General features: G+C 51.9%; 1 protein-coding gene across 2 annotated transcripts in view; it reads left to right on the top strand.

The window, feature by feature from the left end:
* The window catches only part of Dpysl2 (dihydropyrimidinase like 2), a 78,498-nt gene that overhangs the window by 44,179 nt on the left and 16,402 nt on the right, over nucleotides 1–17,917 (top strand). For both annotated transcript variants that reach the window (XM_042697839.1, XM_042697840.1), the window contains exons 4-7: nucleotides 12,324–12,488; nucleotides 14,395–14,456; nucleotides 15,025–15,105; nucleotides 15,509–15,577. In XM_042697839.1, the coding sequence (XP_042553773.1) occupies nucleotides 12,324–12,488; nucleotides 14,395–14,456; nucleotides 15,025–15,105; nucleotides 15,509–15,577 (377 nt within the window). The remainder of the gene's footprint in view (nucleotides 1–12,323; nucleotides 12,489–14,394; nucleotides 14,457–15,024; nucleotides 15,106–15,508; nucleotides 15,578–17,917) is intronic.

The following is a 17,917-nucleotide window of genomic DNA, read 5'->3' as shown; positions in this document are numbered from 1 at the left end:
CACATGTACACATCCATCCATCCATCTGCCCATCCCTTGATGTTTCTCAGGCAGCAGGGCATTTCTTAGGGCTTGGTCTGGGCATTAGAAGTACACATAAATACTCTATGTGCAGAGAACCTGCTGTGTGCTGGGCAGTCTGACAGGGGAAGGGGTATTGTGAACTGCAGTGTTTGTTGTTCTAGGGTTTGGGAAATGAGAAGCAGAATTCTAAAAGCTGCTTGAGGCAGGGAGCCTCCTGCAGTAGATTGGGGCTGAGAGGCTTCCCAAAGGCTGGATTTTATTCTTCCCTGGGGTCTGATTATGGGGTGGCAGGAGGATATGGGGGGGGGGGAGGAACAGGGGTGGAGAGAGGGGGAGGGGACGGGAAGGAGTGTCTTGCGGATGCTTCTGTAAGGGAGGTGAGGACCTCAATGGCAGATCTGGGAGATCGTGAATTTCAGAATTCAAAAGCAAAGCAATCTCCCTCTCCTCCTTCCTCTTCTCAGCTTGCGTGGATTGGGTATGAGTGTGGGGAGAGGTGAGGTGGGTGGGGCAGCGGGTCGTGATCCTCCTACCTCAGCCTTCAGAGTGCTTGCCACCGCCCCGGCTTCTGTCATCAGAATTACAGCCCCTCCCCCTCCCCAAGTCAATGCTTCTTCTCAGAAGTAATAACAAGTTGGAGTTGAGATCCCATCTGGACAGAGGAGTGGAGGACTTCCGGCTGCCCTGTTCCTGGAGGGCAGGATGGGGACTGTTGTGTAAGGGCCAAGACACCGGATGTGAGCCTGAGTGTGGGGAGAAGGGAGGGGAAGGGGAGAAAGGGGAGGGGAGGGAAGGAAAGGATGACTCCAACACCCTCCTGGTCCTGTCAGTTCCAGCCCTGTGCTCACCTGCACAGCTGGCTTTGGTGGCCTCAGCCCTCCCTCTCACACTCCTGTACTCCTGGTGAGGTTGTGGGCTGCCACCTCGACCTTCCTTCTTCAAGTCTCCTGCAGCACAGGAGCGGGAGTGGAGCGGAGGGAAATTTGGTGACTGTTTCCAGGAATGAAGGTTCTTGGGGGCAGTCATGTGGATACTGGGTTAGGAGTCAGATTTGGAGGGTGACACGTTGTTCGTTCCTAGAAAATCATAGCAGGGATGAGGTGAGGATATCTAGTGGCCAATTCTATCTGGGCGGTTCTGGAAAGCTTCCTGGAGAAGCGGGGGAGAGGGTCATAGGTTCAACTGGGAAAGGAGGTGATGTGGAATCCAAGAAAAAAGTAAACGAAAAGAAACATTATGTTAGTGAATAAGCTTTTATACATTCAAGAAACAAATTAGGCTGGGAGCTGGTGGCTCACGCCTGTGATCCTAGTTACTCAGGAGGCTGAGACCTGAGGATCAAGGTTAAAACCAGCCAGGGCAGGAAAGTCCATGGGACTTATCTCCAATTAGCAACCAGAAAATCAGAAGTGGCACTGTGGCTCAAGTGGTAGAGTATTAGCCTTGAGCAAAAGAGTTCAGAGGCAGCACCCAGACCCTGAGTTCAAGCCCCAGGACCAGAAAAAAAAAAGCTGGAAGGGTATTATGGCTCAAGTGGTGTAGTGCCAGCCAGGCAAACCAAGCTTTAATACATATGAGGCCCCAATTTTAAACCCTACTACTAGGGGCTGGGAAGATGGCTCAGTGGTAGAGCGCTTGCCTTGCATGCTGAGGCCCTGGGTTCGATTCCCCAGCACCACATAAGCAAAAAGAAAAAAGCCGGGAGTGGCGCTATGGTTCAAGTGGTAGAGTGCTAGCCTTGAGCTGAAGAGCTGAGGGACAGCGCCCAGGCTCAGAGTTCAGGCCCCACGACTGGACCCCCCCCCCCCCAAAAAAAAATAAACCCCGCTACTAGTAAAGATGTTTAGATAGATACATAGATCAGATTTGTGAACAACAACAAAAATTCATACCCTGGGATACAGAATAATTGATTTGCCTGACATATAGTTCTAATGATTGTCATTGACAATCATTATATAATTATAATGAATAAGAATTAGGGGCTGGGAAGATGGCTCAGTGGTAGAGCGCTTGCCTTGCATGCTGAGGCCCTGGGTTCGATTCCCCAGCACCACATAAGCAAAAAAGAAAAAAGCCGGAAGTGGCGCTGTGGCTCAAGTGGTAGAGCGCTAGCCTTGAGCTGAAGAGCTGAGGGACAGCGCCCAGGCCCAGAGTTCAGGCCCCACGACCGGACCCCCCTCCCCCCCCAAAAAATAATGAATAAGAATTAGAAGCCACTTAAATGACCAAAACCTGTGATTAGCCAAATAAAGTATGTATGTTCTCCTTTAGGAAAAATAAGGTAATCATCAAAAACCGTTGTGAAAAACAGCTACTATTACAGACATGTTCACAGTGTGTTGATGGGAGAAGACAGTCCATGGTGACTATGTCAGATCAAATAGTATCTCTTTTTAACTTTTTCTTTTTTTTTTTTTTGATCAAACCCAGGGCCTAAAAATATGTTCTGCAACTGAACTTCTTTTTCATGAACTTTAATTAATTTTCTTGGGACAGAAGTCTCGTTGTGCTATCCAAGCTGCTCTTGGTGTCCCCGAACATCCTCACATCTGTCCTTTCTCCTCCTGGGGGTACCCCTACTCTAAACAGTCCTGCCTCTCTCTCCCCGTCACCACCCCCTCTCTTTCTTAGGACTTAACCTATGGAAGGGAAAGCGTGTGATCCTGGTCTTTTTGAGCCTGGCTGACTTCCCTTAAGATGAGGATCAAGGCATTTTCTAGAATTTTCTGTACAGACTAGTTCCTTTGGAGTTGCGCTTTACATCTGCGTTATTGTCTTCTGGCCCTGTTCTTCCTGAGAAGGAAGAGAACATATTGTAAGCGGGCGTTTTAGTTTATAGAGGGTGGGGAGGGGTGACAGCTAGTGTCTGGGTGTCACCTATAGTTGGAACCATCCCGGGTCGTAAAGAGTAATTACAGGCTCTCAAACAACAGGTGCCTTGTCTGCAGGGCTTTTCCCTCATTGTTCAGATACATTGGCCTTTATTCTGTCTTGCTAATCAGCTGCACACAAGAAGGACCCATTGAGCCCTCAGCCCTCAGCGGGAGAAGGGAGGCACAGGACCGGGTACGTTCAGGCATGCGTGACGTCATGCTATGGTTCTTTTCTTTCCGTGTGTTTGGATTCAGTCCAACTTCTGAGGAGGAGAACACCATCAGATTATGTTGGCTGTGGACAGAGCCCAGTCAACAAATGACATCACTGCCCTTCCTTCCACACTGGACTTCATTTGTTGGGGATGCGGGAGGAATTGCACAAGTGTTAGAAATGGAGGCCCGCTCTGTTCTCAGAGCTGTGTGCCGACTCCAGCAGCCTTTGTACAGGACGGGCCGTGTGAGCCTCTTGTCCACATTAGTTATTTGAACCCGGTGCTCTTCGTTACAGTTACGTATCGTCTGTCGGCGATGATGTCCTCCAACATAGGTGTGCACCAACCACCTCCTGTGTTTTCATGGACATTTTCAGGTCATAGGGTCAACAGCAAGAAAATGTAGACTTGACCTCTTGGTGGCTCTGTTCATTGTTCTTTCCTCTTACTGCCTAGGGCTGTGGGCTTTCCAGAACATTCTCACCTAGTTCTGCCTAATGGGAGGTTGTGGGTCCTCAAGCTACTGTTGGGTTCTCTTCTCCACGAGGCCAATAGGAAGGAAAAACGGAGTCGGCGGCAGCCCTTGGCACGCGGAAGCCTGTGTTGTGACTCTTATTTTGTTCTGATCTTCCGCACGGCCCTGTAATCTCTTATTTTTGGCAAGCCAACACCGAGTCTGCGGTCCTGTAGTCCAGGGCAACCACAAGCTGAGACAAACAGAGGAAGTGTCATTACTCACATATTTCTCCCGCCACCTCATCTGGCCAGTCCAGCCGTGGCCGCCCCTCCGTGGGGGAGGAGCTCCTCAGAGCTGTGGGCTGGGAGGGGCCAATCTGCCTCCCCCCGCCCCCCCCATCTCTAGGCTTCCTGTCACTCTTTACATCTCTCCATTCTTTCTGAAATTTATAGTCTGAGATTTATTTCTGGCAGACTTTGGGGTGAAAACTGGGAAGTAGCCTCTGTTTCCTTCAAGCAACCCCAAGCCTCAGGAAGTAGGGGAGAGAGCTCGCCTCCACCCACTCTCCCTGGCCTGCTCACATAGACATGCGCGAATATCCACTCACGTAAGTGCATACACCCATGCAGACACGCTTGCAGACACACAACATGCACACCAACATGCAGACACATCATGCAACCCACATACATGCAGAAGCACCCATATGTATAGAAACACGTGTATCCATATCATCACATGCACATAAACACCCGTGTGTGACACTGATACATGTACACAGATGTGCACAGACATACCCACAGGCATGCATACATATCAGTATGCAGACACATAACATGCACACAGGCACATGCACATACAGGTATCTGTACACACACGCACACAGATCCACACAAATATGCACACACAGCCATGTGCACATATGCATACCTGTATATACACACCCATCCATATGCATGTGCTTATATACACAACACATGTGTACACACATATGCACACATATGCACACGCACACATATCCACATCCCCATGGGCACACTGCTCACACCTGTACACGGGCAGATCTGTTGCAGGTAGATCCCTGTGCCCACACACGGAGCACCGGGGCAGGTAAGAGCCAGTGAAGCCTGGCCTCGTGTGTCCCCTGGGGCTCCAGCACGGTCCAAGCCTGTTGGAGATTGAACTGATGTCGTAGGAGTCCTCAGGATCCTGTTACTTTGCTTTTCATTGGAATGACAGGCACTCTGTTAATGAGGGTAGTTTGTGTTATCTGCTCCAGTTGGCGGCCTTGCTTGCATTTGATGCCTAATAAAACAGGGAGTGAATTTGCCTGTTCCTAAGAGGTTCTGTTTGGTGGGAAGGCCGTGTCCATCATAGTGTCTGGGGGCAGGGGGACCCCAGGGTGAGATCTATGTTTATGACTGCCGACAGAGGGTCTCTGTGAGATTTATGGGCCGTGCTGCCTTGACTGTGTAAACAGGACAGATTTGTTTTGTTCCCTGGGTCTTAATCAGTTTTCTACAGAAGCCTGCTCCTCTGAATGAATGCCTCACAGTTCCAGGCCTTTCTGGTGGTGCTGTCTGTCTGGTGGCTTCTTCCTCTCAATAGCCCCTTCACCCGGGCCCTTCCCCTCACCCTTTTCTTCCTCCCTGGGACTCTCGGCCTGAGCCCGCCTCACCCTTCCCCTGCCTCTGAGTAGCACCTGGGGGTGCTCTAATGTTTGGAGAAGCAGCCCTGGGCTGGAAGTTGGGTCAGTCAGCTTTGTGTCCCGTGGTTCCTTCCATTTGTGTGACACAGGCTCTTGCTGGATACCAGGCCCTGAAAGCCCCAGAGGTAGGCCCAGTGAGGCACAAAGGATCCTGAGAAGACCCAGCTAATGGGGGTAGCAAAGCTGGGTACCAGAATTCATGCCTTGGAAGCCCATGCTCTAAAGTAGGCATTGTTGCTTTTCCTCTTTTGCACAAGGGGAAACTGAGGCCCTGGGGGGTTAATGAACTTACCCACTGCCTCGTCTGCAGCAGCACACGCACACGCAGCGTTTGAGCTGCAGCCCCCAGCCCCTTGCCCAGTGGCTGGCTCTCCAGCCAGCTCAAGGCTGGACGGTTATGGCTTTGGGGCTGTTTCCACATAGCTTTTCTGGGTCCTTTAACATACCTTAACTTGATGAACAAGTGAATGTTTCAGCCTAGCTTTTCAGAGGGTGCAGGGGAGGCCCTGCTGTCTCTGCTGGCATGGGGGTGGGGGAAGGGTCTGGGGTGTCCCCTGAGAGGTGGAGGGGTCACTTCTCAGGACCGCGGGGCACCGGAGGAATTCCAGGCTGGAAGCTCCGGGTTGCTGTCACTACTCAAGGGACAGGCTCTGCTGTCGACGTGGCTTTTGTTCAGCTCTGCCCGAGAATGCCCGTCTCAGTACAGGAAGCAGAAACTTCGCCCCACACTTGAGCATTTGCAACATCTCCCAGGAAAATTCTCCCTGGGCCTGGAATTGGAAGTTTGCATTTGGATGGATTTGGCTGGCACTGTTCACCTTTGCCTCTCCTGGCCTCCTCCCACAGGGCACAGCTTGGTCATCCAGCTTTAGGGCTGGCATTTCCTATTGAGCGTCTGTCCTTGAGCAGGAGCAGGGAGCAGGGACAAAGCACAGCTTGTCTCTGTACCGAGTTGGGAGACTCAGAGCCCTGGGAGGCGGGAGGCTTGGGCTGATTCCAAATCTGCTGCCATGCTGGACAAGGAGGCCTCATCTGGGCCTCCTCCCAGCGCTAAGGTTGACAAGGCGGGAGGAGGAGGGCTCAGTGAGGGCCGGGACTGTGGAAGTGGCCACTAGACTGTGATCTTGCTGGGCTGTCCGTCCTTCAGCACAGCTGGCAGGTCTGATCCCTCCTGCGTTCCTCGGTCTCCAAACTGGGAGACTTGGAAAGAGGCCATTTATCTGGAACAGAGGCAGCCGGATGGCTGAAAAGAGCTTTGTATTTTACCCACTCTCTTAGTAAGCAAGTAAAATGGGGAACACAAGTAGCTGGGTGTCAGCCTGATGCGTTGTTGGTGGCAGAGTAAAGAGCTGATATTTTTGGAACTCAGAATGACCACTGCCTGTATTAAGACCCATTGTCTGCCCATGTGCCAGTCTGTGACCATCTCCAACAGCGGACCAGCCACTAGCGTGAAATGCCCATAAGAACATTATAATAGTGACAGCTAGAAGAAGCTTACAGATTATTATAATAGGGACAACTAGAAGAAACTTACAGATTTTTCCATAGGAAAAATCCTTAAGAAAATGACGGATTCCCCCGAGGCTAGCTCTGATTAGAAACTGAATTATGAAAACGTAAAGAAACTATGCTATTAGAGTCAGAAAGAAACCCCACATGCTTATGAGAGCATGCCCTGTGAGGCACCCCATGAGATAGGTTCCCACAACGGGCCCGGAAGGTGACAGAGAAGGGATGAGGGTTACTAAGGCGGTGGGGTCAGAGGACCCAGTGTTAATGGAAAAGAAACAGCAAGAGTTTTGAGATTCAGGCCTGGCTTTAATTCAGCTTGAAATCTGATTCTGCATCTCTTGGATACTTTGCTGGAATTCAGCATCTTCATCAGCAAAGAGAAGTGGTTACTCTGTGTGTGTGTGTGTGTGTGTGCATGCACGTATGTGCGTACGCACACGCACACGTGCCTGTACTGGAGCTTTTTTACTCAAGGCTGGTGTTTTATCATTTGAGCTATATAGCTCTGCTTCTGGCTTTCTTTGGGATATAAAATTTCCTGCCCGGGCTGGCTTTGAACCATGGATTACAAGGAGTGAGCCACCAGCACCTAGTGTGAAACATTCTTTTCTTGAACTTGGGGCCTGGGCACTGTCCCTGAGCTTTTTTGCTCAAGGCTAGTGCTCTACTCCTTTGAGCCATAGCACCCAGTTTTCTGGTGGTTAATTAGAGAAAAGAGTCTCATAGATTTTCCTGCCTGGGAAGACTTCAGGCCACTATCCACAGATCTCAGCCTCTTGAGTAGCTAGGATTACAAGTGTGATCTACTAGTGCCAGCAAAAAGCAAGAGTGAAGGCATGGCTCATGTGGGAGAGCATTAACAGAGCAAGATTCTGAGTTCAAACCATTAGTGCTATAAAACACATACAGCAGTAACAACAGAACCATTATGAGGGTCTGTGATGATCTTTAAAAGTTAAAAAACATGTTGGGTCTTAAATTCGACCAACTTGTAAGTTCCAACAAGGTCCCATATTTGGACTTTCACATAGCAACTTCTTGTTGTCTTAACTCAGTGCCAATGTCCAATAAACATTTAAAAAAAAAAAAAAAAAGATCACAAGCTGTGAACAGGAACACAGGCCTGACTTGTGTTACAGCAAGGATGAGCCTGGGAGACATTATGCTAAGTCTCAGAAGCCAGACACAAGACCACATATTATATGATTCTGTTTAAGTGAAATGTCTGGGAGAAGAAAATCCACAGAGACAGCGAGTGGATTAGTGGCTGCTTAGGGTTCCCAGCCCAGAGAGGGGAGGAGGAAGGGACCAGGGAGGGGTGGCTAACTGGTACAGGGTTTCTTTTTAGGCTCTGCTCTAAAATTAGCTTGTGGTGATGGCTGTCCCAATCTGTGAATATACTAGAAACCATTGAATTGTACCCTTCCGTGGGTGAATTTCATAACATGTGAATTATATCTCAATCAAACTGTTAAAAATATGCCTCGTCCTTTGGCAACAGCATTGCAAGTAATACAGGCTGAATATCCCCTATCCAAAATGGTGGCCACCAGGAGTTTCAGATTTCACAGTGTTTCACATCTTAGGAGAATGTACTGCCTTGGGTTGGGACCCGAGCCTAAACATGAAATTCATTTTGTGTTTCATATAAACCTTATAAGAAGCAAGCCGCAGGCAATCTTATGCAGTATTTTTAGCGCGCCTGAATCTTGACTTGCGACGTGTCATCTCAGGTCACGCGTGGAGTTTCCCACTCACGGCAGGTGATGGCAAACTTTGATTGGATGGAGAAGCACCTTGGGGATGAGTAAAGCAAACCTCTGGGTGTTGGCAAGGGTGAACTAAAGGCTCCTAACCTGCCCCGAAGGTCGGCTTCTGGTCTAGATAGGAGAGGATAAAGACTAAAATAGTGTGACCCTCCGCTCCCCCCCCCCCCCCCCCTTTCTCTCTGCTTCCTGGCTGCCATGCTGTGAGCCACTGTTTGGCCACGCCCTCCTCATTGAACTCAGGCAAATCCTCCTTTAGGTGTTTCTGTTCGGTATTTCATTACTGTGAGAATGTCTAACATGTGGCACCTTGTTTCACATTTGGGGGCATTTTGGATTTAGGACTTTTGCAGTTGTGGATGGCGGGCCTGTGGCAGTGCTGGTAGTGGGTGGTGTTGATGTGCACAGACTTCCAGATGCTGCTTCCAAGCAGGCCTCCTACCTGCAGGCCGCTGTCTCGTGTTTCTTGGTGGTGGGGATTGAACTCAGCGCTCCCAGCACTGGGCGGCAGTCTACACTTCTTCAGCCGCACCCAGTCCTTGTGCTTTTTTAGCGCCACCTCCCCTGTAGGTAAGTTTTTGTGTTTTCAGCTGAGTGGGCCTTGGATTCTTGGATTGTAGTCCTCCTACTTCAGCCTCCTGAGTAGCTGGGATCACAGGGGTACACTGCCATGCCCAGCTGCCAGGCCGTGTTCTTAGCATCCCATAATGCCACTGATTGCACATGTCTGACTGCCCTCGGTGGTGTGTGTGTGTGTGCACATCAAGCGTGTGCCAGGCACCTTTCAGGTGTTTCCTGTATGGCCTCTACCTGCTCCAGGTGAAGAAGCGGAAGCCCCAGGAAGGACAGCCCCTGGGGCCCTGTAGTAGGAGTCACACCGGGTCTTGGCACAGTGATGCCCGTGGCCCTCTCTGCTCCATGGCTGCTGGCTGAGCTTCCTGCCTTGCAGGGACAGACGGCTTAGGGCGCGGCCACCGAAGAGCCGTGAGCGCTCAGGGCTGTGCTCTCTCCGGAAGCGAGTGTGACCTCTGCCCTGTTCCCTTGGAGCTGGGGTTCCCCCGGGAGCCCAAGGGACGGAGGGCCGTGGGAAAGCACGCGCCGGCTTCCCGGGAGCACGGTTTGGGTGTCTTTTGCTCGTGGAGGGATGTGTCTGTCCCCCACAGAGCTTGCCAGCGTCCCCAGGGCCAGGCTGGCATGGCAGTGGAGGAGAGCGGGCACGGCGGCCTGTCGGCCCTGGGAAAGACGTGGAAGAGAAGGACCGCACAGGAGGACAGGAGACACTCCAGAGAGAATTTTTTTCCTTAGAAAAGTTAAAGGCCGGGGTGAGGCCCATGGCCGGCACGGGCCACGCCCTGCGTGTGATCCCCAGCTCTGAAAACAAACACAAACAGCACACAAAACAGGAGTACCGGTAACAAAAGGATCCCCTCACTGCCAGATGCTGGGATGGAGCAAGAAGTTATATTTAGCCCTGACAGGGGTGGACGGAACAATGGAAAAGCAGCCCAGCCCTGGCCCTCCTCTCCTCTCGATGTCCTGTGTGTGTGTAAACTCAAAGCATTTGAGAGCACTTGATCTAATACTAAACTATTTAAAAATAATGTCCATGACCCAGGAGGGAGGGGAAGGGTTATTTACTAATTAACTGCATCCTGGGGCTTGGAGGTGGCAGAAACGGCTGGCTAGTAGCTGCTCCTTTAATTCCAAACGAAGTTGAAGTTGCTCTGCTGGACAGAGAGCAAGTGCTTCCTTGTTTATGTTGGCTGTGTTTAGCCATTCGCAATCCAGCCAGGGATGAGGCTGAGTTGTATTTATCCACTGGAGTACACAACACAAGTAAATACAAATGCAAGCATTTTAAACATGTAAACATACATGTAAAACACAATAAACATGCATACAATGTATTCGTGTGTGTGTGTGTGTGTGTCTGTCTGTCTGTCTTGAGGCTTGAACTCAAGGCCTGGGTGTTGTCTTAGCTTATTCACTCAAGGATGGCACTCTACCACTTGAGCCACAGCTCCATGTCTGGCTTTTTGGTGGTTAATGGCTGGCTCTGAACGCATCTCCTCAGTTAGCTAGTATTACAGGCATGAGCCTGTATCCTTGGCTTTCAGTTTTGTTGGAATCTATTTTAAGTATCTTTTTTGTGTTTTTGTCAATATTGTTATATCCATTTAATTACAGAGACTGATACTTCTTTTTTATACTAATACATCTGAAAAAGTGAATTCTGTCAAAAGAACTTTTAACTTAGATGGTCAGATGGTTTAACTGCATTTAACACATGATTTAAATCGACATGGTGACAGTATCTACTTACAGCCTTAGCAATGTGTTCAGTTTGTAAGGATCAGGTCTGTATAATTGGTATAGCTGATGGATTTTTTTTTTTTTTTAATTTTTTGAGGCAGGCTCTCAGCAGCTCGGGCTGGCCTTGAACTCACAGCCTTCCTACCTCAGCCTCCTAGGTGCAGGGATTAGGGCTGGTGATGTCTCCCTTGACATGCAAAAAGCCAAGGTCACTTGGGGGTCACGATTTAGCAACATCTGCCAGATTTGATCTGTTTCAGAAATCAGACCTCATGAGCATCGCCTTGGCCTGCATTTTCTCAGCTCAGAACTGCCTACTTGGGACTTGGGTGTAAGGAATGGAATACTTCATTTTGGAAGGATGGCTCATTACTTTAGGCATTTGGATCCTGACCTTGGAGGGGTTGTTTCGGTTTGTATTTCAGGGCTTTCTGAGCTGAAGATGGGTAAGATCAGGGTTGACATAGCGGCAGTTGGGTAAGAGCTCTCCAGATAACCCAGGAGAGAGAGATGCAAAGGCCCTGTGGTATGAGATTGATGTAGCACCTGACAGTCTCTGTAGCTGCAAAACAGAGTGTGAGGCATAGATGACCCAGGGTCACGTGGTAGAAGCCGGCCAGGACTAAGCCGGGCAGGATCTTCCAGAGCTAGGAGAGGACAGTAATCTTTTTGTGTGCTGTAAGGAGGGAAAGCCACAGGAGGATTAAGTTGGGAGCAATATGAGGTTGGTAGATGCGTGCCTCATCTCACAAGTCTGGGGAAGGTAACATTACCCGCATTCTAAACCAGCACAGACGTGGAAGGCAGTGGAGATTAAGTAGTTTACCCAGCCAGGAGCACCTTGCAGATAAGCTGTGGAGCCAAGGAACCGACTCCCAGCAACCTGAGTGCAGGTCTCTTTGTCCAGCCTCTCAGGCTATCTCTGAGTAGCAGAACAACAGTCTTGAAATGCTTTGTCCTCTTAAGATGATACCCTTCAGTTCCAGGGTGGGATTATGCCACAGAAACCCGAGCGGTCGGGAGAGAGTGCAGCTGCGTGGTGCTCAGGAAAGGCCCAGGGTGCTTGGCGCAGCCCCGGCCCCTCCAGGGGGCTGGGCTGGGGTCTCCCAGCGGGCCGGTGACACGGACAGGCTCCTGGCCGGCCATTTGACACTGCCTTTGTCCACAGGGACTCATTGTCCACGAAATGTGCCCCAGGCTTTCAGGACTTTGGGTTGGGCAATCAGATCTGGGAGTTCATGAGTGCTTTCACCCCAACATCGCATGGGCCAAGGCCAAGTTTCTGGTCCCCCCCTCCCCTCCCCGCCCTAGGGCCCTCTTACTGGCTCTACAGATCAGTCATGATTCCTGGGGACAACCTGAGAAGCCGAATTCCCAGCTCAGTGGGGACATACCTGCTGGCTCCAGCCACCGCGTTCTTGCGGGTAACAAACGTCTCTTCTTTCCCAGTTGACCACGTCGTCCCTGAGCCCGGCACCAGCCTGCTGGCCGCCTTCGACCAGTGGCGGGAGTGGGCGGACAGCAAGTCCTGCTGCGACTACTCCCTGCACGTGGACATCACCGAGTGGCACAAGGGCATCCAGGAGGAGATGGAGGCGCTGGTGAAGGACCACGGTGGGTGCCACCAACCCCCCCCGGGCCCGGCGGGGGCTCCCTCTCACTCCATGGGGGCACAGCTCTGGGAGCCGACGCTCTGAATGGTTCCTGTACATCCCGGGCCTGCCTTGGCCTTGTCTGTCTTGGGCAGGGGGTACTGGGAGAGAGCAGATGGGGACCCCCATCTACGGGAACTTCTGGTGGTTCAGGAAGCAGAGCCAAATGGTGCGTCTTCCTGGGTCTGTTGGAATTTGGATTCAGTCCCTTGACCTCAGAGACCCTCAGTGAAGCACTTGGTAGTTTGGGGTTCTGTGGGAGCGCTCCTGGGGTGGATACAGGTGTGGGAGGGAACCCATGAGCCCTTCCCAGAATGCCTCAGAGAGGAAGCCAGCCTCTCAGGCTATTTCTCTCCCCTACCTCAGTCTTCACTGTATGTGACCTTAGGCAATTTACTTAAATTCTTTGGATCCCAATTTTTTTTTTAAATCTGTCATGTGAGGATATTGGTCTAAGATGTCTCCTGAGATCCTTTCCAGCATGACTATTTCACAAAGAAGAAATTAGGTTGCCTTTGACCTTTTCTCAGTTTTGAGAATACCCAGACTCCCATGGATTTACGTCTGGCCAAGGGAGAGGCATCCGGGGAGGGTTGCCATGGTGACCGCTGCCTGCCTGGGGCAGAGGAGCCGCGTCCTGGGGCAGGCAGTGCGGGCAGCGCAGGCAGCCTCCAGCACCCCCAGGTGGCTTGAATTAAGCTCCAAGGCTGCCAGGTTGTCAAGACGATTGTTTAAAATTCTGCTAGACGTCGGGCAGGGCTGCTTGGCCTGGTGCCTAGGCCAGGCAAAAAGTCTTGAGATGAACATTATGACATCTGCTTGTCCAATTAACGGACCTTAAGGAGAAAAAAACCCAACAACACATTTGAAAAAAGTCAGCATGGAGGCCAGTCAGCTTGCCAAAGAACAGACACGAATCCCTGAGCTGCAGAGACAGAAATCTCTGACTCACTTTGTTGTTAAAAGTCACAGAAGCTGGGTACTGGTGGCTCACGCCTGTCATCCTAGCTACTCAGGAAGCTGAGATCTGAGGATCGTGGTTCAAAACCAGTCCGGGCAGGGACGTCTGTGAGACTCTTATCTCCAATAAACTGCTCAGAAAAAGCTAGAAGTGGTGCCGGGGCTCAAGGGGTAGAGCACTAGCCTTGAGCACAGAGAGGCTCAGGGACAGCGCCCAGGCCCTGAGTGGTAAAACATGCGTAAGACTTGGTCATTTTAACCAGTGGCATCCAGTACAGTCAGTGTGTGGCACTATCACCGCTGTGATAGTCTCCGGAACTCTTGCCCCATTAGAGAACAATTCTTCACCTTCAGCTCTCAGTAACCGTAAGTCTGCTTTCTGTCTCTGAAACCCACTGCTCCAAGTTCCTCATTGAAGTGGAATCACCCAGGATTTTGTTTTTAGTGATTGGTTTATTTCATTGACCAAAAAAAAAAAAGTCCTCAGGACTCATCCATGTTCTAGCATCCTTCCTTTTTATGGCTGAGTAATAATTCCATTTATATACTGACCGCAGTTTGTTTATGTCTTCATCCATTGATGGTTGCTTGGGTTGTGATGACTAATTCTGCCTTGAGCATGGGTGGATTCCTACTGCAGCCGCTTTTAATTTTGGTCTTGTTTTAAACTTAGGGGAAAGTTGTAAGAGCACTAATAAAGAGCCCTCAGATACACTGGTTATTTGTATTTTTACCATGTTTGCTTTATCTTTCTAACTGCATCTCTGTTTCTCCCTTCATCCCTCTCTTTACCAGCTCGGGCGCACACACAGACACATATGATACTATCACGCTCTTTCCTTCCCAGGTTATTTGAGTTTGGTGTTCTTCTTAAAAGTCACCCCCTCACCTCTGTTTTCTGTCACCAGGTGTAAACTCTTTCCTCGTCTACATGGCTTTCAAAGATCGCTTCCAGCTCACTGATTCCCAGGTGAGACACGGGGCTCTGTCCCTGCTGTTGGGTGTGGCCGGGCCACTGCTGCTGTCTGGGGGGGTTCCTCGCTTGGTGGATGTGGCTGCTGGCCTTACTGCCAGGTGAGCCAGGTTCCCTGGCCCCCGAGGCTCTGGCTCTGAGCCTTGGAACTGGAAAGCTGAGCACGCTGTGGCCACAGGAGGCCCTCAGAGCCCCTTGGCACGTGCGTGGGTGCCCTGTCACCGGACTGGGTTATGTGGGGGGGGGTACAGGGAGGCCGGGGTGGCAGTGTCGGGGGGGAGAGGCTTCCTATGACAGAAGCAGCTAGGAGCATTACCTTGGAGCATGGGATTTCTAGAGGTGGTGGGTGAGGGGTTACTTCCCCCTGGAGGGGTAACGGGCCTCACGGCCCCTACGGACACGTGCTGAGCGTGTCCTGAGCCGGCCCGAGGAGGTGGGCAGCAGGAATGGGATGTGTGACTCAGTGTCCCCCAGATGTCTGGAAATGTGGCTGCCAGGGAGAGGCATTCCTTGGGAACAAGAAGACAGGGGTCGTCGGTTCTGATCCCACACTCCTCTTCTTCAGATCTATGAAGTCTTGAGCGTGATCCGGGATATCGGTGCCATTGCCCAAGTCCATGCGGAGAACGGCGACATCATTGCAGAGGTAGGGGCCTTCCAGGCAGGCCAGGGAAATCATGGTGGGGGCAGGAGCTGCTGCCGCCGCCAAGGGAGAGCGCAGGCCTGCTTGCCTGGGCCTGGCGGGTGGTGCCAGACCCCGGGGGGGGGAGGGGCGGGGGCTGTCCCATCCCCACACCACCGTGCCTCCTCCGCCCCAGTGGGGCTCAGGGCTCCCCAGGCCGGGTCTTACACCAAGACCACAGGACAGGACACCTGCTCCAGGATGCTGAGTGGTCTCGGGGCTATGGATCCATCCGGCTCAGGCAGGACTGCAGCAGGGCAGGGACCCCTTTTTTGTCTGGTGTCTTGGGATGTGGCTGAGCGGTCAGCAGTGACAAGTTTGTTTCCTGCCTGGGGATCCTGATCCCCTGATTGTCTCCTTTCTTCAGGAGCAGCAGCGGATCCTGGATCTGGGCATCACAGGCCCCGAGGGACACGTGCTGAGCCGGCCTGAGGAGGTGAGCAGCGGAAGTGGGATGTGTGACTCAGTGTCCCCCAGGCGCTGGACAGAGCACAGGAGTCACTTTGAACCTGCTTCTCGGAGGCAGCAGCCGTGTGTGTGTGTGTGGGGGGGGTTGGTTGGGGGCTGAGTCCTCGGTGGCTTGTTTTAGCCTTGTGGGTTTTCTCTGAACCTTTCCTTGGGTGATCTGCAGCCCTCCCTTAGCCTTCTAATGTGAAGGGGATACAGAAGCAGCTGTGCCACATCTGGGCACAGATGCGCGGGAGGAGTGGCAGGTTTTCCACCATAAACCCATGCAGGCTGTGGCATAATTTTGTCAACATCAGTCTGCGACCTTTAAAATTACAGAAGGGAAAATCTGAGCAGGGCTCTGGGTGGTGCAGAGATTTCCAGTCCCGGCCGCTTAGAGCGTGAAGCCTGCTCTTCTGGAAAAGCTTGTAGCTTCCAGAACTTTCTAGAAGTTCCCTCCTAACTGAAAGGCTCAGGATCAGACCTTGTGGAAGTCATGGCCAAGAAATGTGTGGCGGTCCTGAGTTGAAGGGATGACGGGGAAGGCTGGACCCTCCCCCCTGCCAAGGGGAAGGGGTGAGGAGAGGAGAGCAGATCCTCAAGGCCCGGAAGGACTGGCATGGGGGGGGGCGGTCCCTCAGGGGGCCCTGAGCCCACAGGACACAGAGGGCATTGGGATGTGGCTCCCAGGCTCCAGCCCCGGCCTCTCCCCTGGCTCCTGCCGGCTCTCTTTCCAGTTTGCCAAGAGGTATCTGTTGTGTGTTAGAGTCTGAGGGGGCGATAAAGAGAATACAATATGGATGCACTCTGAGTGGACTCCAGCCAGCAACTACAGAGGAGCCACCAACACAGGAAGCAGCCTCGAGAACAAACGAAGAAACATGGCCCCCGGGCTCTCCTTCTCAGCCTCCTGATGCTTCCCTTGTGTTGGAACTCCATCTTCCCGTGCTGCTGCGTTCCTTCTCAGCCTCCCACCTGGTGGGATTTCCCCTGGCTTTTAGCCAGTGGCAAAGGAGATGGCAGAGGCAGGGAGCCCTGTGGTTCATGCCTGTAATCCTGGCTACTCAGATTTGAGGATTGTGGTTTGAAGCCAGACTGGGCCAGAAAGGCTGGGAGACTCTTACGTCCGATTAACAAACAACAACAAAAAAGCCAGAAGTCGAGCTGGGAAGGTGGCTCAGTGGTAGAGCGCTTGCCTTGCATGCATGAGGCCCTGGGTTCGATTCCTCAGCACCACATAAGCAGAAAAAAAAAAAGCCGGAAGTGGTGCTGTGGCTCAAGCGGTAGAGCACTAGCCTTGAGCTGAAGAGCTGAGGGACAGGGCCCAGGCCCAGAGTTCAGGCCCCACGACCAGACCAAAAAAAACAAACAAACAAAAAGCCAGAAGTGGAGCTGTGGCTTAAGTGAGAGCAGCAACCTTAGGCTCCGAGTTCAAGTCCCAGCACCTCACAAAAAACCACAAAGACAGGATAGGATGCAGACTTGGAGAAAGGACACAGCAGGATGGATGGATGAGAAGCTACAGCCTGTGCTCTGAGCCAGACACAGCCAGGCCGTGGCTCAGCAGGACTCGAAAGAAATGGTTTCTTCTAGGTGCTAGGGAGGAAGAGGCAGACAGGAAGTAGGTGTTAGGGCAGGAGGGGGCGGGTCCTGGCAGGAAACAGCCATGAGAGCCTGGCATCCTGGAAGAGTAGGGACCAGCACATGGTAATGACGCTTTCCCAGAGAAGCAAACCTCCCACTGAGCTTCACAGAAGGGCTCGGCTGGGGTGGGCAGGAGGCCGAGGGGAGCTCTGGGCTCAGATGCCGTGCATCCCTAGAGAGGTAGTTGCTCTCTCTGGGCCTCCTCAGAAGGTGGGACTGGATGACCTTCCCAGTCTTTGAGAGCAAAGAGATATTACTTTAAACTGTCATGCTATGTTCACGATATTGTGGCGATCCCATTTCGGTCAGATCAGTATTGTGTAAAGCAGCGTGATTGTGTAGCTGAGGTGTGTGTATACACTCACAGGAGTGTCAGATGATCTGCGCAGAACTTGGGGTGTGGGGGTTTAAACGGCCACCTTTCCAGTGAGTTAAAGTTTTACTCTGGCATGTGGCTGGCCAGCTCTGGCCTCTCGTTGGCGGGGGGCCGGGAAGGGGGCTCGGCTTCTTCCTTGTGGATGGGTGGCTCCAGGTGCCCCCTGAGTCTCAGTTGATGCACACATGGTTAGAAGCAGTGCACAGCCCAGCTCAGCCCAGCACAGACCCTGGCTGCGCTTCTTACCCCTCTGGAGCTATTAATAGCTCTTCCTCCACTTCCTTCCTCACATCTGTGTTGGGGCATCCA

This window comes from Dipodomys spectabilis, unplaced genomic scaffold (genome assembly GCF_019054845.1).
Source record: "Dipodomys spectabilis isolate Male_0828 unplaced genomic scaffold, ASM1905484v1 ptg000229l, whole genome shotgun sequence".
NCBI classification, from domain to species: Eukaryota; Metazoa; Chordata; class Mammalia; order Rodentia; family Heteromyidae; genus Dipodomys; species Dipodomys spectabilis.
Note: the sequence above shows the minus strand (reverse complement) of the source record. Positions and strands in the feature narration are given on the sequence as shown.